Source organism: Barbatula barbatula, assembly GCF_947034865.1.
Source record: "Barbatula barbatula genome assembly, chromosome: 21".
NCBI lineage: Eukaryota > Metazoa > Chordata > Actinopteri > Cypriniformes > Nemacheilidae > Barbatula > Barbatula barbatula.
In genome coordinates this window covers 1,525,220-1,547,071 of record NC_136784.1, presented here as the reverse complement: position 1 = coordinate 1,547,071, position 21,852 = coordinate 1,525,220, and the positions used below count along the sequence as shown (strand labels likewise).

Genomic DNA, 21,852 nt, shown 5'->3' with positions numbered 1-21,852 from the left:
TGTCTCTGTCTCTGTCTCTGTCTCTGTCTCTCTCTGTCTCTTAGAGATGAAAGTGTGTCTGTGGCTTTACGCGCTGGGTATCTTTGTTCAGCCGTGTATCGTACATTCTCTCCGTTCATTACTGTGATCAGGTTGTCCAGGCAGAGGCTTTAGATTCAGGCCGGTGTGGATGTTTTTAATGAGTTCAGGGTTTTGCTCAGGCGTTCACCTGTGTCACAAACCCGTAACAATGTCTCATCAAAGCAAAATGAAATAGAATAAAAGCACAGGGTCAGGCTTTTTGTCACAATATTTTAACAACATATCAAGCACAGTCTATAGGACGATCATGATAAACAGTAATGTAAAGAATATCGCCGCAGTCCTTCTGAAACCACGTATCTCCATTTTTCATGGTTTTAATTTGTGCCTTAAATCAGTATTATCAGTCACCCTTTATGTTTGTCACTGGGTTTTGCAAGTATCTAACCAATAAAAAAGTATTAAAAAGTGTTTGTCAAATTGGACAACATTGTATGCAATCATTTAAAAAGTTCAATGTTTGTTTCCATTTCCTGAGAGACGGCGAATTTGGACATACAAGGTTTCAGAAGGACAGCAACGATATGTGCAAAATGTGTTGTTAAATGGTGAATTATATATATTTTTAAAATATTTATTTCTATGATGGTTATAAATAAACACATCCTCACAGTCATTGTTTAGAAATCTCAGTCCTGGTTTTGCAAGCATAACATTTAGTTTAGTGTTTTTGAGCTCTCATAGGGTCCTTTTGATATAAGTTTACGTAATTTTGTGTAAAGTGACTCTAAAAGCTGCAGTGTGATGTAAAATGTGTAGTCTAGGGCAGGGGACCTCCAAAAGGTCCTCAGAAATCTCAAACCCTTAACAAACATTCAAAATTCTACTGAACATAAGGATCGTTTCAAGTGTTGATCAGCTTTTTTGCTAGTTTTTCTCACCATAGGTCCTTTTTTTGCACTCCAAGTGAAAGCCAACAATTTAAGTTTAGAATCGATATGTTGTCTTTATAAAATCATATCTATCTAACAAAGTTTTAATGTTTCTTTACACATAAAATGTATTTTTAAATGGGGGTCTTTCACAAAAGGTTCATTTCATTTTGTGGTCCTTGGTATCTTAAAGTTTGAAAACCCCCGGTCTAGGGGACAGTCTAGTTTTGTGTGATCGAGAACTTAACATTATCCAGGCTCCCCACTATTGGTAATAATGATTCCTGGCCTGACATCAGCATCTTTAGGGAGCTGACGCAAAGCCAATTTTCCCAGCCCATAACCGTGTCTTTTTCCATGGAAACGTGCGGAACGGGGCCATGTTGGACACCAGCTCCATTGCCGGTGGAAAAGTGGTACGCGTGGAGAGCGAAATCAAATGCTGTTTGGCTTTCCACCTTGTTAAAACTCACTGTGTGCCAGTACATTACACCAGTTACTCCAGGTTCTTTTGGAAATATCTTAGTTTGGCTTCTCAAACTCAAACCCGTCTGCCACATCCTCTTATGAAAGTGGTTGTCTGGTCTGGCAGTGTGGTGAGGGTATGCTGGGTGTCCCGGGGACTCCCGGAGGTTCCTGTACCTCATAATTTCACTTGTGGTCGTCACATTCATTCTGCTGTGCTTGCACTCGAATTAAACTCGCCACAGCGCGAGCGGTTTGTTTCTTATACCTAACCACAAAAACAGGGATGCCATTTAAAAGCCATGTTTAACATTTTGTGTACGCGGAAAAACAGCATAAATGTTGCCTTCTGTGTAATTAATTAAGCACTTTAGTGAATAAGCGATTGTAGTCGTTTAGTTTGACACTTATAAAAAAATTGTGGACCTAGCAATTTTTGGTAATGTTACTATATTAATACTATGGAGTAGTATTTAAAAGTTCAGTTTATCCTGCCGTGCTTTCCCCCGTGTACGTGTTGGGAAGGGTTACTGTGGCACCAGAATGCAACAGGTCTGAGAATACATGCGCCCCTTCCCGAAATACACCAGGCGGTGATTTCACCGGCCATGTTTGTCTTAATCCCTGAATCCGTTAAAAGCAGTTAATTAGCTCAGACTGAGGTCCGGTGTGCTCACATCCTCTTTCTGCTTTCTTTAGAAACTTGTAAGGAAGTTTGTCAATCGTTGTATTACGACACACATATAAGAATTAAACCTCTTGGTGACATCTTAACAGGCTTTTTTTGGATTTCTGGGGAGTTCCTTCGGCATCCAGGAAACGATGACAGCATAGATGTAATGTTAACCGCTTCTCTCTGCCAACCAGTGCCAAGCAAAGCAAGGCAGGGAAACCCTAATAAGTGCAGGGCTGCCACAGATGTTTGGGCTTGGTAACTTGTTTTGTAACCATTTGGCGTCAGACAGACAAAGAACCTTCAGTGTAACTGGAAGACCACAGGGAATCCAAACAGGGCAAATGCGGAAAACTCTGCCCATCTTTGCGTAATTGTGAACAAGTTTCAGTTGTGTTTCGCTCTACAGCAGGCTTCCTTCACCACATTAAGAGTAATTCGATTTCTGCCAGATGTTGACTTAGGTGCCCAGGTATTATTGCCCCGAGTATAGGGGACATTCTCAATGATGGGATGGATCTAATGAATTCAGACAAGCTCATTCATCCACGTAAACACGTGACTCTCTAACCATTTTTCTCTGAATGCTTACAGTAGGACCAAGTAGCACAAATAACACAATTGCAATGAATGAGATGTATAAGAGCAAGCGAGGGAGGGTGTAAAGAGAGGGAGAGAGAGGGAGTGGGTTTTGTACATAATGATGCGTGGGCCTCGGTAGCAGCTCAGGAGATCTTCTAGATTCCAAAACAGTCTCGTCTATGTGCTGGCTGTCAGAGGCATTGGTACAGCTGATAGTTATCTGGTTTTGCTGAGCGGAAAATGTTTCTTGTAATATGGAGCTTTTTCATCTACATAATGATGCGTCAAACCCAGTTGCTTAGGTAGGTGATGGTTGGTCTAATATTACCAAGCGTTTTTCTGCTGTTGATTCATGTCGGAATTACATGTTTTTACTTTTGTTTTACATTACGTTATTAGTAATTCATGATTTAATTTTGTTTCGCTTAAAAACTTTGCATGATGATCAGTATTTTAATAAAAAGGATGCAAAAATGAGGAGGCAACAGACAACGGGCATTTGATTTGAAGACTGTGTCGGGAAAGCGCAGGGGAAATTTATGCTTTGAAGGATTACATAAATGCCACCTTTGTTAGACAAGAATTTTATGAAGTCGCGCAAATTAGTTTTGCCAAGTTTTTTCATTTTATCAAGAGTCTAAAATGAGGTCTTGAATATCAGTAATTGTTTATTAAATCTAAAAATGTAAACGGTTCATTTCTATTTGTAAAATTGATATTATGATGTTTGTAAAAGTAATGTAATCAAGGATAACGGGTCGTTTTATTTTATATTTGGAAATTGAATTGCACCTTATTTATTTTACTCATAAGTGCTAAGAAGGATGTAATCAAGAACCGGGTTTATTTCGTTTGATATTTGTAAAATATGAAAGCCATCTAGTTACTGAATCTTGAATGTTTGGGATTTGCTTTATAATTTATCATTAAAAACATTGATGATATGCCAATAACATATGAAGAGTTTGGTTTGGTTCCAATTTTCCAAAATATTTTTTTTATTGTGCAGTCCAATTAATATCAATTAAACTGCAGTTGGTTTGTTTTGATTTGAGCCATAATAACAAAAATAATACAGCTTAATAACACAATTAATTTTTTTTACATAATAGAAAAGATTATCTCATTTTGAAATCGATCTCCAAACCATATTGTCAATTAATTCAATTTATAAAAAGACAAAGTACAGGAAATAATAATATCAAATATAGTTTGGATTGTTCATAACAAATTTCTTTTTCATACAGACATTAATGAAAATGGTGGCAGAAATTCTGAAGGAATCAAAGGATTAAAGAGGAAAAAAGTTGTTGTGCAAAACCAGCTAAAGAAAATACCCAAGTCTCCTGTCAAGAAGCAATCCCAAGCCAAGAAATCTGTTTCTCCTTTATCAAAGGAAGCCACAACCTCTTCTTCCTTCACCAAAAGTCCATCACACAGTTTGATTGAGCCTCAAGATCCTGAAGATGCTCTGCAAGTGACATCATTAGCTGGAGAAGTAAAAGTGGAGTCGTCCACCTCAGAGCCTCAGGCTCTCAGCCACGAGGATCCTTCTGAAAGACCTGTGCTCAACTCATCGCCCTCTCACACAAGTGCCCCGCTCGAAGTACTGCTCAAAGCTATGGAACCAGATTTCAACACGTTGACAGAAAGGAAGAACAGTAGTCCTATTGGACATCTTGGAAAATCAGTTTCCATTCCGGTTACTTATTCAGACTACGGCGTGCGAATGCCCGCTGTCAATTTTAACATGCAGTCACAACCCACATTTGTGCCAAACTTCAGTGCAGCAAAACAACAGTTCTACAGCAGTATGGCATCGACAGGGCAATGCACAACACACCAGTATGTCAATGTGTCGGGAAACCATCAGCAAGACAGACCAGGATTCCAGAAAAGCTACAGTGTGGGTCCTTCACTTACGTTGAGCCATGCACCAGTTCCTTCTGGTTCCGGTGGTTTACCTCAGAGCCAACCACCTGTTGTACAAACATGCCAGTCTCTGTCTGCCACAGTCCCCAGCTCAATTCAAGTCCCAGTCATGCCAGGGGTCAACTCTATTCAGATGACAACTGTTGTAAACTTTGGCACAAGTCAAGTATCTGATAATTCGGCAAAAGAGCAAAAACCGAAGAAGCAAGGGAAGTACGTCTGTGAGTACTGCAATAGGGCCTGCGCTAAACCAAGTGTGCTCCTAAAACACATACGGTCTCACACAGGAGAAAGACCATACCCATGTGTGACATGTGGGTTTTCATTTAAGACAAAGAGCAACCTGTACAAGCACAAAAAGTCTCACGCACATGCAATCAAACTTGGTCTTGTAAAAGGATCCCTCTCCCAAGAGTCAGAAAAAGGACTCGCTACACATTCTGATGCGGAAGAAAGTGGAGACAGTGATGAGGAGGGCAGTGCAGCTGATTTAGACCCGGATTCTTCGCAGGGTAGCTTAGCAGCTTTATCTGAGAGCAGTTTGCAGAGTGCATGTATAAAACCAGGCAGCCATGGAGAGATGGAGAATACTGTTGTGTTTGAAACTCTGAAACCCTTGGTCTCTCAGAGAGGATGCGAGCCAAAAGTCACTGCTGCTCTACCAAAAGTGGTTGTCCACCCTGTTAACGTTTCACCTCTGCGTGCAGACAGCCCAAGAGTTACAGATTCTGCAACTGAACTTGCCACAGCCCAGAGGCAAAGGGATTTCCAGTCCGCAAACCTAAGGTCCAATATAATGGTCCTAACCTCACTGAAAGAAGTGGACTGCACAAGTCCTCTACAGGACTCGGTTAGTGAGGATGAAGATCAGCTTTGTAAGTCACCTCTGGGAGGCAGCCATGCCCAGCTACAGAGGCAACAAGCAACTGATTACTCTCAGCAACAACAAGGCAAGTGCCTGCTAAGTCCTCGGAGTCTTGGAAGCACTGACTCTGGCTACTTTTCACGATCTGAGAGTGCAGACCAAGCTATGAGTCCTCAAAGCCCTTTTGTCAAGATCACCCCACCAGCAGAAACTGACGTAACAAAAAACCCACAAGTTCCCCCTTCCCCTGTTGTGGCAACTGTCATGCATGTAGCACCAATTGAGAAGCCTCGGGTTTCATCAGGACAAATGCGCCCTCCTTTGGAAACCAAAGCTCTGTCTCTTGAGGAACGCATCTCAAAACTAATCTCGGACAATGAGGCTGTTGTGGATGACAAGCAGTTAGATAGTGTCAAACCTAGACGGACTTCTCTTTCTCGAAGGGGTAGCATAGATTCCCCTAAATCTTACATATTTAAAGACTCTTTTCAGTTTGATTTAAAACCACCAGTGAGAAGATCAAGTTCCAACTCCGACATACCAAAATCTCCTTTTACACCCACAGATAAATCGAAGCCAGTATTTCTTCTTTCTGTACCACCACAGTATCCAGCTATGGACTGTTTACCAATTACAAGAAGTAATTCAATGCCTACAACACCTGGCCAGTCAGCTCTTTTCCCCAGTGTAACACCTCAGCCTCATCCACTAAGGATCTGTCATTCATTTGATGAAAAGATTAGCTCATTAAACGATGATGTATTCTCTTCAGCTCCTCCTACTCCCAATCCGGCTGTACATACTCGTACTTTAGTCAGGCAGATAGCGGTGGAAGATTCATCCACAAATGATGGCCACGTGCTTATATCAGTTCAATCCATGGATGACAGCAATCATGGACCAAGTATTACGCATGAGCTGCGAAGTAAGTCCTTTGAACATGCAACTGAAAGAAACCGAAAGCCCCAGCAAAGTAAAGGGACAATGTACGAATGTGAAACCTGCCGCAATCGTTACAGAAAGCTGGAAAACTTTGAAAATCACAAAAAGTTTTATTGTTCTGAACTGCATGGTCCCAAGAACAAGCCTATGCAAACGAGAGAGGTTGAGCCAGATGTGTTTGGACGTGGCGTTCAGCAACCAATGTTAAACAGAAATGCAGTAATTACTGCCGTTGTCGAGCAACCAGTTATGGTCAGAAAAAGAAGGAAAATTAAAAGTGTCGGAGACGATGATGACCAGTCTCCAACTGAGACCACACCTCCATGTTCAAGAAGTTTTGATTCCTGCCAAATGTCCACAGGTTCACTAGGCAGATCTTATTCCCACCCATCCCAGGCTATAAATAACCCTACTATTTTAGGTCAAATACAAACCATTGGAAGAGTTGTTGAACCACAGGAGTCAAGACTATCTCCAATACGTGAGGCCCAGATCAGCACACCAAATGAAGAAAGAGGAGATCTCCAGAGACAAGGAAGTGGAACTTCAGTAATTCGACATACAAACTCCTTCAGCCGACCAAATTCTTTTGAAACATCAGAGTCCATTGATAGATCATCTCCTGTCGATTCTGGTGAAAGGGAAGTAAAAAGCTCTACAAGTTGCCATACAGAGGCTTCAGTAAGGCCATCTACACAAAGGTACCATGACAGAATGTCGACACCCAAATGTGCCAGCCAAGCAATTGAGCATCATTGTAGGCAAACCTTTCCAATTGCTAGTGAAAGTTCCGCACCTGTACCACAATCACGACTTGTACGGCAGAACAACATTCAAGTCCCTGAAATTCTAGTAACAGAGGAACCAGACAGAGATCATGAAAGTCAACCTGTAGAATCAACAGAGAAACCAGTAGAAACATTCAACTGGCCTCAGAGGAGTGAGAGCTTGTCCAAATTGCCAACAGAAAAACTCCCCCCAAAGAAGAAGCGCATAAGACTTGCCCAAATGGAACAATCTTCCGGCGAGTCTAGCTTTGAGTCAAGTCTCTCTCGTAGCCTTAGTAGAGACAGTAGCTTGTCAAGGTGCTCAAGTATTTCAGCCTCTTTTGACAGAGATGATCCACCAAGGTCTGACAGTCCGTCCAGGGCTGAAAGTGTTGGAAAGCCGCCAGAAGCTCAAGGGCTCCCTGTAGCAAACAACACTCTTGGAGTGCCAGGCATGATGAGACGAGCTACCTCGGAGCAGATCAGCTGCACTCAGTCATCAGTGGAAATATCTTGTGATTACCGTAGCAAATCATTTGACTGCAGCATGTCCCCTAGCAGACCTTTGTCACCAATGCAGACTTTCATGCCAAAAACTGCACGTAGTCCCCCAACTACCCAGGTCCCTCTCATTGAAAGAAGAAGAGGGCCTTTGGTACGTCAGATGTCTTTGAAAATTGCTCCAGACCCTCAACTGACAGTAAAACAAACAGTCTCCATTCAAAGAGGGCCCTTCACAAGTGAATCTTCTCGTTCCCAATCTAGACCAGTATGTGTGAACACATCTACACTTGTTCAGTCCTTTGTTCGGCATTCTGGAGAGGCACCAAAACAGAAAATTGATCAAATGGTTCAAAGCTTCAACCTTGGAAGCCAAACCCAACAACCCCAAGTTTATGGCCTTCCACATCCATGGCATCAGACATCGAGGGTTGCAGCATGCCAGGTGCAACCTTTGGTCCATGTGGTAGCTGGTCGAACAGACATTCAAAAGTGCTCTGATGACAAAAATAACAATAGCTTTGTACCTAAATATCAGCTGAATTGCCTGGTAAAGAATACGGGCCAATCTTTTTGCTTACCAGGTTTGCAAGGCAAACAGATTACTTTGCCAGTGATTACAATACCAATTGCTAAGGAAATTAAAGTCTCACAGTCAAATGACGGAATACAAAATGTTTATGTAGCACAACCAGGTTATCAGGCTGGTCGGCCAGTTGGCATTCAAGGTGATCCTGCCTCACAAACAACCACAGTAGCTTCATCTGTACCACAGATCCTAATCACACATGAGCACACGCTACCACCTGCTTCTGTGGCTTCTAATGTGAACTTTCCTACAGTGCATGTTGTGAACAGTGATTCAAAGATTGGAAAAGACATCCAAACTCACAGACAAGCAGGATCTGTCGCTATACAGACGAAGAGCAACATCAAAACCACTGAACTGAAACAGACAACTGAGCAAAGCATCGTATCTCTCGGTTCACTACATTGTACTCAAAAGCTGGCATCAGCAAATCTATGCCCGCAGGAGGCCACTGCCTCAAGCAAGCGAATGCTCTCCCCCGCCAACAGCCTGGACATTGCTATGGAAAAGACACAGAAGCGGGCTAAAGATGAGCATGGAGCTGCATGTCTCACTGACGGTAGATCTTTAAATTACCTGAACTCAAAGATGTCAGAAATGACCAGACAGAGGAAATTAATGCTTGTCAGACAGGTCTGCACCACAGAACCCGTGGATAGCCCAATAGAGACAGATGCACCAGAACAACTGCCAGAGACTTCAGATGCAGAAAAGACATCAGTTCCTCAAACAGCAACCCCAGATGTCAATGAACAAGAGATGAAAAACAGAACACCTACCACAACAGCTCAGGCTGTTCAATGTTCTACTTCACATTCTTCACCTGGAGCTCAAAACTACACCGTGCGAGATAATTTGTCTTTGAAGCCTAAAGAAAAAGCCGAGGAGCAGCGCTGGTCTCCATCCAAATCTCCTCTGAGGCCTTCAACATTCCACGGACAAGTGAAGTTAGCTTCTTCTGTGTCCGTTGTCAACACAAGAGACAGTCATCGTCTGTCTTTCCCCAGTTTGAAAACAGCCACAACCTTTACCTGGTGCTTTCTGATGAAAAGAAAACCTCTCCACATTCAGCAGACTGACCAGAAGGTATCTGCTTATTCTGCCTGGGCGGTAAACCCCAACAATCCCAATCCATTGGGCCTTCCCACGAAAGTGGTAATGTCCTTGTTTGACTCCAAACAGACATCTAAGAAAATACACTACACCCAAGCCAAAACAACAACTTTGAAGTCTGACATCTTGACCTATTCTGGAAAGTTAAAAGACATCTTGCCAAAAGTAAGCATTTCAAAATTTCTGATGCTGCTTTAACAATTAACCAGATTTTTAGCTAGATTATTTGCAATTTCACATTATTAATGCTTTGGCTATAGTGCATACCTGATTAACTTAATGTTTTTGTATTATTTTAGGTTTTAATCCAGCAACGATCTGTGCCAAATGACAATAGTAGAAAAATGAAACCAGAGACCCAACCAACTAACGATTCAGATAGAGACTCTTCCAAATCTGAACCTCAACGAGTGAAGATCTTTGACGGAGGGTGAGTAATTCTTTACAATATTTTTTATAATGGCCACTTCCAAGACGAAATGTTGTCTTGATGTGTTATTATTTGTTATATTTCAGTTACAAATCGAACGAGGATTATGTGTACGTCAGGGGGCGTGGAAGAGGAAAATACATATGTGAGGAATGTGGAATCCGTTGCAAGAAACCAAGCATGCTGCGGAAACACATTCGGACCCATTCCGACATCCGGCCGTTTCACTGCACGCAATGCAATTTCTCCTTTAAGACTAAGGGTAAGTTCATTTTTCCCATTGACTGTTATGACTAAGCTACATTTAAAAGATTTACAAAATACTTATTCAAGTATATAAATAGCTATTTATGAAAAATTTACTTAAGTTATGTAAAACGTTGTTTAACCTCAAAGATTAAAGGAATACTGCCCAACAAATGAAAAATTATAATGGTGCAAATAATTGACCCAATGACTGAAATGAGGTCTTTCACTCCATAGGGATTCATGTGACAAGTGGGTTTGGCTAAACTTGTGTGAAAAAAATGACAGTAAAACAAATTATTGGAACAGATTTTTGACCATTGTTGGGCAAAACAAAAGAAATGGCTATTTACCCCTTGTCATTCCAAACCAGTATGACAGTCGAAATTTTAATGTCCCAGGTAAAATTTCAGGTATAAAATGTATATTATATGTAATTGTTTTCTCTTAAAAGATTTATGAATTAGGAAGAGCGCATGATACATACCCACCTCGTTTGTTTTACGTCTGTGGTTCCTTTGCTTTCCATTTGGGTGAACTTGTTCTTAATTTGTCTTTTATTCTTTATTTTTTAAGTGAAGTGTATTAACTTTCTAGAACAGTTATTTTGCATAATTTCCAACCTTCCATTTCTCCGTAAATTTTTTTTTCAAACCTGCTTTTTTTAAGAATGTGCCCGTTAAAAAGTGCCAGTATGATTCATTGCAGTTGAACTTCCCACGCTGCGCTGCAGAACAGCACGCAGTGTCAGACCAGCCCACGTTCCTCTAAGAACTTCTTTATCAGTTACTCACCCATTACATGGAACCAGTGCCCGGGAACATAGCACGCTTATGTAAACCACTCCCGTGCCCAGCATCCCACCTCCCACCTGAGTGACCTCTCTGTTCTTCCTTATCCACACAGGGAACCTTACCAAACACATGAAGTCCAAAGCCCACAGTAAGAAGTGCATGGAGATGGGTGTTGCGGTTGGAATTATAGAAGATCAGGACACCGACGACTTGGGTATGTTTCGGAGATAAATATTAAGCATTAACAACAAATGAATTTCACAAAATTTAAGGAGACCTACACTTTACTCCAGAAAACTATATTTCTGTCTATACCATTATCTTTTTATACACAACTGAACTAACCAGACTATTAATGGTTTTGCCAATATGAGCACTATCTTTTAAACGTTTATTGTCCCTGGTAGAATTCTTTTTGAAATGATGATCAATAGCAACGCCACAGTCTAATTAAAGGTTCTAAATGCAGTCTTTTTCCTTGTTAACTCTTGGTGCATGTGGGCGGCATACACAGCGTTTACTGCGAGGAAATTGCAGTATCTAATTTAAGTGATAAAGAGATGGTAGAGAGAGAGAGAGAGAGAGAGAGAGAGAGAGAGGGAATAAGAGAAGCTGTGAGCTTTCTCTGGTCTCAATTACTGAGAGCATATTTGTTTTCCTCTAACACACTTCCACACAAGCTGTCAAGTGCGGGCTGTATTCATGGTCCGAGGTGTAAATGTATAATGTAATTGATGTTTTTAGTCAGAGAAAATCCTTCAGTTTTTGCTACGTATCAGCAGAAAGCAGAAAGTTGTTTATTAATACAATTACTAACTAATATTATCTGTAGGAGGACTGCAATGTCATATGATGGGCCAAGTGTTTGTTTTCAGTCATTGTTTTTTACAGTGTTTTTCTCTCTAAATTACTATAAGCTTTTTGTTGAAGTAATATCTATAGAGATGTCAATTTCTGTAGTATGCCACACCATTAGATGTACAAGTTTTCTTCATGGAGTTTTTATTTGTCCACAGGTGATAGAGGAAGAGCAGGAAGTGCTGACAGACTGGACTCAGATGGTGATGACTCTGACGGCCCGGATGATGAAGATAACGATGGGGAGGAAGAAGATGAGGAGGACAGCCAGGCAGAGTCAGGCCTTTCTGCAACCCCATCCGTTTCAGCAAGTCCACAGCATCTTCCTGCTAACCAAGCCGACATAGCTCCCAGCTCTCTGCTGGCCCAGATGTCCATCAGCCTGAACCCAACCCCTGCTCCCCATCCTCCAGCTACAGACTCCCAGACTTCAGACACAGAGTCTGTGGCGATGACGAGTCCTGTGTTACTGGTTAGGCAGATGTCAATCTCTGCATCTTGTTCCAGCCCTGGCCCTAGTCGGACGTCTTTCTCTTCCCACACCGTCCCTGCCTCTGAGACCCACGCCTCTGACACAGACTCTGTGCACATGATGAGCCCGTTGTCACCTTGCAGGCAGATGTCCATCGACTTCCCTGATTTTGATGCACCCCCTAGTCCCCCAGTGCTAGGCAAGGGCACCAAATTCGCCCAGGTGAGACCCCTGTCCTCGCTGTCATTGTCTTTCCCGTCGTGCATCCCTTCCTCTCTACATGTACATCTCACCCCATACCAGTATCCAACCCCATATGCATTCCAATGCCTTGAGACTCGCATGCCTGGCACGTCAGCAAAGCTGCTTTGAATGCATGAAAAGGTGAATTTAATGTTTTCCAAACAATAGGTCTGCTATTTGAAGCTTTGTTCATGTTGTTTGGCAGTGTTGAACCAAGTTATCATATCATTGTTCTTTAACAGGATGGAATTTCCAGCACCTCATCCCAGCCTACAAGCGAGTGCAACGCCAACGTTGACCGTGGTACTCAGACCTCCTCTGATCCTCTTCAGGAACCCATGCACTTTCCGAACACAGGTCCGATCCACGAGCCCAGAGTTGGAGCCACTACTCACCTGTTTAGCCACCTGCCTTTGCACTCCCAGCACCCCCCACGTTACCCCTACAGCATGGTACCTGTAGGTGGCATTCAGCTCGTTCCTGCCGGTTTGGCGGCTTACTCCACATTTGTACCCATTCAAGCCGGGCCAGTCCAGCTAACCATCCCCGCCCTCAGCGTCATCCACAGGCAGTCCAGCAGCCCTCTTCCAGACCCCAACAACTCTCCTCGGCCCGAGGGTTCACCGAGCCAGCCGCTGGTAGTTCAGGATTCAGTTAACAGCATCTTGCCTTGTTTCCCTCTGGGACAAGTCGCAGGGCTCCAGACGCTCGGTTCTCCCCAGACTACCCTGCAGCCTTTGGGTTTAGAGACCTTGAGTGTGGTGGGTCTGGCCAGCTCCACCCAACTGGTTCCTCAACCGCTAAATGCCACCCTGGGTGTGCAGGTGTTGGCAGCCAGCCACGCCTCTCAGATCAGTGCAGCTTCTCCGGCACAGATCCCTAGCCTGCAGATACTCAACATTGCCCTGCCAACCCTTATACCGTCCCTCAGCCCCCTCTCAGCTTTAAGCCCACTTCCAGCAACCCAGGACAAGCCACCTAGCCCTGAGGGTGTAGCATCTGCACCTCCACCAGCACGGGTCGCAGAATCACCACCAGCACCTATGCCCTCAGCCAGTCCACGACAAGCCCACACAAATGTGAAGCCATCCACAGATGAAAAGCATGTTTCTCCGAGCAGCCCCAGCACTGGATCTGTAGACACGGGGTACGCAGAGAAGACTATAGACATGGTGAAAAAAACACTGCAAGCTCATTCACCACCCTCATCCACTAATGAGAGAAGCTCGGCTCTTCCTCAGAAGGCAACGGCAGGTGGGGCTAGCCAAGCGATACCACGACAACCAGTCTCTAGACAACCAGTGACTATTGATGATAATGAAGCCTCCAGTGATGATGAGGACAGACTTGTCATAGCTACCTGAGAGTCCCAATAAAAACTCTTTTCCTTCTGTCTATGAATCTGTCTTATCTATCTCTTCTCCCTCTCTTTTGTAAAACGTTGTCACTTTGTAAAACTGAAACACTTAAGAGGTTTGCAGCTCTGGCATCCTTCTAAAAAAGCACATTTTCTGACAGTCGTATTGTACGTGCAATCATAAACAAGCAAATGACCAATTGTGTTATTTTGTACATTTTTTGTCAGCACCAGACCGTTTTCTTTTCTTTTTTTGTACATGTTGTATAGACAATTGTGCCTTTTGGAGTTTCTTGTTTAGAAACCTGTACATAATATCTTATAAAGCTAGTAGTCGCCTATTATGTTAGATGAAATTGAAGGTAAAGAATGGAGTAAATACTGTTTTTAGTTCAAAAAGCATTTTATGTCTATCATAAATTTATGGGGAAATAAATGTTGTATTGATGTATATGAACATTTCTATGGCTTTTGGGGGGGAAGTGTTCCTGTGCACAGATGTTGTGGTCAAGTATTTATTATATTCCACCTGGTGCCCATTTTGAACTCCATAAGTCTATAGGTATGAGTAAAATGGTGGCTTTGCATTTGCTGTATATCTATACTATCGAGAGTATCAGTAAAATCTTGTTTACAAGTGCACAAACGCCTCTGAGTCTCCTTGATTTTTTTTTCTCATAGTTGTTTTTCTTAGCTGTGGGATGTAGTCTTTTTTTTCTCCTTTAATCAGGCTTAACTCTCAGGACACTCAAAGACACGAGAATTATTCAACAGCTCACATCAGTAATGAGGGTCTCGGAGAGGCCAGCAAACAGCGTCACCAATCAGCTCCTTTGAGGTTTTATTGACTTCGACTTCGTCCAAGTCTCAAGAGGTTCCAAGCAAAACCTCTCATTATACAGAGCAAAAGTGACTCATTCAATCATCAGTATTTGCATCCCTACGCAGTCCCTGTGCGACTATGATTAAACGTCGCCGCCTGCCGGACGGGTCGGGCCACTGCAATTGTGTTGCGCGCATCATTCGGGGAGGTAGGGGAGGAGGATGTTGCTTGGTTACCCAGCCCACGGAAGATCATGAGAGTGGGTGAGAATGTCTGAAAGCAGCTCTGAACATTTCGTCCAAAACGCTGCATGTTTTGCGGAAGAAGACCATTAGATATAAGTTGTGTAACGGACTGTTTTGATGCTGAAATGCTTATCTCATTTTGATGAAGTCATTAAAAAGAACTTGAAATTAATTTTAAAGCTTAATGTCCTTAAAAATGTAAGGCAGCAAAGATTTTTTACATAAGTATGGAAGCTCGATACACCAGTGTATCTCTTTAACGTCCGCATGAACAACCCAGCACTGTTGGGTTACGGTCGCCAACCCAAATTTGGGTCAAATCAACCAGTTTTCGTACCCAGCGGTCTTAACCCAGCGTTTGGGTTGAAAAAATAACCCAGCAGTTTTTAGAGTGTAAGAAAAAATAAAAAAACTGGAATTGCGCCTATTTCTCAGAATTGTGACTTTGTTTCCCAGAATTGCGAATTTATTTCTTAGAATGGTGAATTTATTTCTCAGATTTCTGACTTTATATCTTAGAATTGCGATTTCATTTATCTTAGTTTTGAGTTTGCATCTCGCATTTCTTGTTTTTCTCTCGTGCGCCAAAATTTTTTGTGAAGGATTGGAGCGAAATGCACACTTTGGAAAATGAAGCATGGTTACTAGTTAAGTGCATTGATTATCATTTTGGAGAAAGAGAGAGTAGCCTACCCAAGGTTACCCCAAAAGAGTAACAGATCTAGTTACCCAAAAGCGTCATCGTACAGAAGTTAGTTCTCGATTTACATCACGGTCAAATGAAAAAGAGGTTAAATGGATCCTGTTAAGAAGAAACAGTAAAGATCAGCCAAATCAACGTTAAGATTTGTCAGTTATGCACAGTAACTCATCTTCTCAAACATTTAACATCTGTATACAAGCACAAGTTTAAACGGTGGCTAGACGTCAACATTGCAACAATGTAAGATAAACACTTAATAATAACTTGCATTTAAGGTAAATGTTCACACAGATGTCTTCATGTCTTATTGAATGCTTTCATATTCCATTGCCGTTTGATACAGTATGAATAAGATTCAAGTATAAAGACATTAGTCATTAGAGTTTTTGTTTGGACTACCCATGAGCAGTCTGGCTTTCAATTGCTGTTTTTTACTGATAATGACAACAATCCTAAAGGTTTTACTCAGAAATGCTTTAATGTTTGACTGTCTGAGAGCTATAATGACTGGTTGAAAATGAAAAGAGCTTGCTCAAATCTCCTCAAGGACTCAGCAACAGTTTTGAATTGTTTGGTATCAACCATCCTTGTAGATTGCCTTATATGTATATATATATATATATATATATATATATATATATATATATGTATACTAAAGGGACGGACTGGCCATCTGGCGTTTCGGCATTTTCCCGGTGGGCCGCTATTGGTTGGGGTCGGTAACGCATGATTTGGTCGTTATTAATTATTATAAATGTGAGTACACGCTGTGCAAATGCAAATGAAACTTGTTTACGCACCAAAACCACACCACCACCCCACCTTCAACAGAATTCACCACGCGCAGCCCTGGTTTAAGATAATCCCAGTCCAAAAAAAAGCCAAATTTCGAAATCATTATGAGAAATAAACTCACAATTCTTAGATATAAAGTCGCAATTACCATTTAATTTTTTTCTTACACTGGTAGAAACAAGCTTCCATACATACGTGCCATCATTAAGACCTGTATGTATGGGTGAGGCTTAGCCCTGTCTGCGAGGTGATGTCCAGGGTTCTTTTAACTGTTAGGACTGCAATCGTGCCACCCTTGCCTGAGGTAAGCAAAGCCGTTTAACAGAACCGCATATTTCCATAATTATCCCTAATGCAGTATCCCCATTCATCACATCTTCTAATAGATTGCCTTTGTTGTCCTAAATCTCCATCTTAGATTGAACAAGCATGAACAGGCAACGCGTACAGAACCTTTGTGCCGTAATATTCAATAAAGCTTGTTCAGACTATTTTAGAGCAGGAAGGCGATGAGGAACTCGATTGTAGTTGTAAGACTTTCCATTTTAAGGACAGACACAGCTGGAGGCAAAAGATTTTAAACTTGATATGCCACAACCTCGCTTTATTGAAACTTAAAAAAAACTTTTTACCTTGGAATTAAATCAATGAAAAAAATATGTTCTATTTACAGTTTTTCATGCTTGCTAACTCGCTCAAATTGATACAGTTGGCACAATTTTCCATTCATTCAGTTCTCAAAAAAATGACACATTTCTGAAAACATATACTTGTTTCCACACACGTGTCAGTTCCTTTATCTGCAAAATCTGCTTTGTCTACTTTTACGAAATTGCAGAGGATGCCATATTTGCAGTATTTATAGCCTCCTAACAAATCGCTTTATTGTTTCCTTTAGCTTCTCTGTAAGTCGCTTTAGATAAAGGCATTTGCTAAATGCCTAAATGTAAATGTTATTTATGCTGTTATACTGTATTGCGCTGCATGATCAAGTTCATATTCTTCTTTTGTTTTATAACTTTTCTTGTCCCGTAAGATAAAATCCTGTACTTGATGTACTATCATCTAAGATTACATAACAGTAGTGTTTTTTTCCCTAAAGCAAATTTTAGCATTTTGCTCTGTCTGGACTCTTTTATGTTGCATATATTGTCATTAACACTGAGCTGTCAAATTTCTTCTTGAATCCCAATAAGAGGTTTTAGTAACAGTGTTTTGAATTGATCTCACCAGAGTCTTAGACCATTGTAGTTTTTCAGGCCTTGTGTGTCATGACTGTGGAAAGAAGGTTGGTTTTCAGAAGAGAGCTTCGTTTTGACCTGAAAATAGGATGTTGAGAGAATTGGGTGAGAAGTTAAGTTTCGAGAAAATTTCAAGAAATGTATTTATAAATAAATACATTATAAGCATTTAAGAAAAACTGTAAATGTGCATTAAGGATTATATATAGACGTGTGTTACTGTTTGCGTTCCCTTTCAGTGACATATTACAAAGAAACGACTCCAAAATTGTGTCTCCGTTACGAGTTTTACCTCACATCGAGCTTTATTTAGTTTACTTAAGTGCTTTGAAAATCGTTTTAGTATTTCTAGTGCTATTTCAAAACTACTTGGGACTAAATTGGTAGGCTACTTTTTTTAGTTTATAAAAGTGTACTTTTATATTTTATTCAGTTTAGGTGTAAAATCAGTAAACTTGGAGTGCACAACTAATTTACAATTACATTATTTTTATACTTTTATAATAATAGGTGTTATTGTTGAAAGAACACTTGAATAAACTTTTTGGAAGAGATACACGACCCCCTTCACTATGCTGACTTTATTCCTTACTTCTGTTTGGGTCTCACAATCATACATTGGTGTGGTCTCACCTGTAGTAAAGTTTATACTCGAGCGTCCTCTACTGGGCTGCATTCAAACTGTCATCTTTTGAAAGTCACAATTACTAGAAAAACTTGGCACCGACCGGCCGCCCGGCGTCTCCATCCTACTGGAATCTCGGGAATACAAAGTCCTTATCTCGCGCCACATGTTGCTTGTCGGTGACTATTAACAAACAGCATTGTGTTCGCGTGAGCGCGCGGGAGGGGGTGGAGAGCGCGTGTATATAAGCGTTCACGATCAAGCGTGCGCAATGAGACTCAAGCGAGCGCAACACTGAAGTGATGCACGAGTGCGCGTAAAAGAATCTGCAAGTGAAAACTTCAATCTTGGCTGCTGCGCACTGAAGATTCCCTGTAGCTGTTTGCGATTTTATTGGATTATCTTTTTTGAGACTTGGATAAGATTCTGTAAAATGGATTTGAGGATTATTTTCCCAGTGTTGTCCATGCTGTCTTCTGGAATTTTTGACTTCGGTATGTACATAAATAAATCTGTATAGACGATATGGCTTTACAATGTGTAAAAGAGTTTAAGATGTAATGTATCAACATCAACCAGAAGAGTATAAGTGTTTCCTACTGGCATTATGCTTTCAGATTGAGGATAGTTTGAATGCGCATGTGGAAACATGTTGAGCATCAATGTCATTATTAATTACGCGCGACAAAAAAAACGTTTCAAGTTGTAAAATCAGTCACGCAGATTATAGAGCAAACCCCCGAAACGTTATTAATGTAACACAACTTTCTGCTTACAGTTTCCGCGGCATCTTTAAATCACATAACAGCATCTGACACATCAGTCTCTGCGCACCACTCCAGAACCAAACGGTGCTCCTGCGCAAGTTTTATGGATAAAGAGTGCGTTTACTTCTGCCACCTGGACATCATATGGGTCAACACACCAGAGTAAGTATTTAACTGATAACAGCTTTCATCAAGTGTCCGTCTTAACACAACTTTATTTAGAAATGCCTGTGTTTCGTGTAAGTGTCCCCCATTGTTATCTGATGATTTATTTGTTTTATTTTCCCCAGGCGAATCGTTTCTTATGGACTTGGAAACGCTCCACGCAAGAAGCGCACAGTCACGGAACCTGTTGTGCCCAAGTCACGCTGTCAATGTGCAGATAGCGAAGACAAAACATGCACTTCATTCTGTCAGCCAAACAACGTGTTGCGGTAAGTACAGGGTGTATGCACATAACGTAAACGTCAGCAAAGCAATAGATATTTATTTCAAGGACACCAGATATACTGGTCTACATATTTGGGGACTTCTACTGTATGTGTGAGAAATGAAATATTAGTGTTCTTTACTGGATGGCATGACAAACTTGCTGAAACAGGTATATATTTGTGGACTTGAGCGACTCGTGTCTCATGTGAACTTTCTCTCTTAGGTATAAGACAGAGTCAGACAGGGCCATCCCTGCCGCCCAGGGCCACGATTGTGCCGGTCAGGAATGCAAACACAACCTGGCAGTCATACAGAACACCATTAAACGGTAAGGAAGACTGCACGCATTTAAAAATGATGGCACACATTTGAGAAGTAATTGGAGGCTTTAATTACAAGCTTCTGTAAGCTTGATGTCTCCTTTAAATGATGGAGTTATTTCATACTTTACAGTACATTAACCCCCTGAGGTTGATAAAAAACCGGCTGGGCTGTTGTTGGTTTAATGACAGAAATGAGATTCAAATGTTTTCGCATGAATTTCTTTGCGCTTTGCATGAATCCAGAGTAGACTACGGAGCCTCAAAGTCAAATGACATGAATTGAACGTACTGTAGTTATTTACACAATTATACAGTTACTCTGAGGAAAAGTGTACACATACATATATCCGAACTTTATCTACAGATATGAGCACAAGCTTGTTTGTAACATTTGTATGGCATGTGGAAAAAAGATAAGAAAAGTGAAATGGTTTATCAAAAAGAAATAGAAAACTGATTTGTGGGTCAGATTTAAGCATGAACTTGAAATTCGAGCAGGGCCATATATCGACTCCTAAAGCTTTTAATGTAACCACAAGTAAATATTTCATATGTTCTTGAACAACACTCATTTAGATGCAGTGTGAATTGTGATATTGACCCCATTTTGTATGTCTACAGGGTGAAAAGCACACCTCAGATTAGTGGTGCTCTCTCGAGGGTGAGAGCCACCAAGAAGATCCAGCTTCTTCTGGAAAAATGGGCGGTGAGGCAGCTGAAAACTCCTCCTCCTAGAGACCAACTTTTACCTATAAACTTTACAGATTGAATCTAGGATAAAGGATTTATCTAGAGAATGTCATCCTCTCCACTCCTTTCACCACGTCATGTCCATTTTGTTATCGTGATGTGTTGGAATACCTGCAAATATTCATCCTGGATGCAGGTGTTCTCACGCGGCCTACACCCCAGGAGTGAGTCAGCACCGGGGCACAGATGTCAGGCATGAACTCAATGGGAGTCACGTAGGAGAAGTTAAAGCTTTAAAGGAACTGTTGACTGAAACGCAGCAAACCTCAAAGTATCAAGATCAGTGATCGCGTGGAATTATCAAGCTGAGAATCTACTGCATCTTTCAAATAGGACTCGAGGAATGTTTAAGACTTGAGCACATCTAAGGACTCTAAGAAGTAGAAAAGTCTGGCACATGTTGAATATGATGAAGTCCAAAGGTCAAACCGAGGTGTGGAATCAGAGAGTGATGGACCCCACACACCCTGAATATATAACACCCGATCAGATGTGTTAAAGAACATAGTGGAAAATAAACACTACAAGTCTTAAAGATTAGTGAAAGAAAAGTTCTGGTGTCAAATTAGATCTTGGTCTTTTTTTTACCAATTCACTTCATAAACTGTACAACAATGAAGCTTTGAAATTGTATCAATGGTTAAATATTAGCCACATTGGCTTTTGTAAATGTTATTTCTGTGAAATTATTATATTTATTTGCCATTGTTGTGGTAAACATTATTTGGTATTAATAATAAATATTAAGCATTATTTAAACGTATTGTTTTAGGAATTTTTGTTTCATCATCTTGGTTACGTCATCCAGATCGAACTTGAATCATTTGTAAGGTTTCACACAGCACAACTGTCCTAAGCATCAGTGTCAATTTGTATTATTTAAAAGATATGAGATCAAGTGGCATAAAACATAATACACTTTAATTAAGGCAGATCAACATGAGAAATGAAACACGTCCTGCAACTTCAATCTTCAAACCTATAAAGTAAATCAAAGATATGTCTGTAAAAAAAGTCAAATTCATGTGTATTTTAATTTTATAGCACTTGTTCGCAAGACAAGACATTTTACGAAAATCATATGGGAGTGAAGTCACAGCTAGGCAGGTAAAAATAACGTGTTTTAAGGCACCTGTAATGAACATTAGAATAAATTCAGCATCACAGATGTCAGGGTTTGGACTGACAGGTCTTGTTCTCAAGGGGTCTACTAAATTAAGCTTTATTTACACCTTAGACATTTATACATATGGATTTAAAGAAAGGAACAAAAAAGAAAACTAAAACTTACATTAGAACATACATACGAACATGTGGGCTGGTCTTAGATAACCAGCTACAGATCTTGCCCTGACTGTTTTTTAGA

General features: G+C 41.0%; 2 protein-coding genes across 6 annotated transcripts in view; both read left to right on the top strand.

Annotated features, from left to right (window-relative positions):
• Positions 1–14,425, top strand: part of hivep1 (HIVEP zinc finger 1) — a 44,039-nt gene extending 29,614 nt beyond the window's left edge. For 4 of the 5 annotated variants that reach the window (XM_079485325.1, XM_079485326.1, XM_079485327.1 and 1 more), the window contains 6 exons: positions 3,921–9,547; positions 9,682–9,812; positions 9,899–10,074; positions 10,965–11,066; positions 11,869–12,404; positions 12,668–14,425. In XM_079485325.1, the coding sequence (XP_079341451.1) occupies positions 3,921–9,547; positions 9,682–9,812; positions 9,899–10,074; positions 10,965–11,066; positions 11,869–12,404; positions 12,668–13,789 (7,694 nt within the window). In that variant the 3' untranslated portion in view covers positions 13,790–14,425. Of the gene's footprint in view, positions 1–3,920; positions 9,548–9,681; positions 9,813–9,898; positions 10,075–10,964; positions 11,067–11,868; positions 12,567–12,667 lie in introns of all 5 variants that reach the window. The other variant, XM_079485329.1, reaches the window with a different exon arrangement.
• A 4,062-nt stretch (positions 14,426–18,487) lies between these two features.
• Positions 18,488–21,243, top strand: edn1 (endothelin 1). Its single transcript, XM_079484224.1, has 5 exons — positions 18,488–18,708; positions 18,993–19,143; positions 19,272–19,415; positions 19,637–19,741; positions 20,358–21,243. Exons 1-5 carry the CDS (start codon positions 18,648–18,650, stop codon positions 20,503–20,505), a joined length of 609 nt encoding a protein of 202 aa, XP_079340350.1. The 5' UTR covers positions 18,488–18,647; the 3' UTR covers positions 20,506–21,243.
• The last annotated feature ends 609 nt before the right edge of the window (positions 21,244–21,852 follow it).

What these genes read in the sequence shown, in the direction of transcription:
- edn1 (XM_079484224.1), top strand. Translation starts at nt 18,648, where the DNA reads ATGGATTTGAGGATTATTTTCCCAGTGTTGTCCATGCTGTCTTCTGGA. An exon ending in ATATGGGTCAACACACCAGA is followed by an intron (nt 19,144 to 19,271) that starts GTAAGTATTTAA and finishes TATTTTCCCCAG; the next exon opens with GCGAATCGTTTCTTATGGAC. An exon ending in CAGCCAAACAACGTGTTGCG is followed by an intron (nt 19,416 to 19,636) that starts GTAAGTACAGGG and finishes TTTCTCTCTTAG; the next exon opens with GTATAAGACAGAGTCAGACA.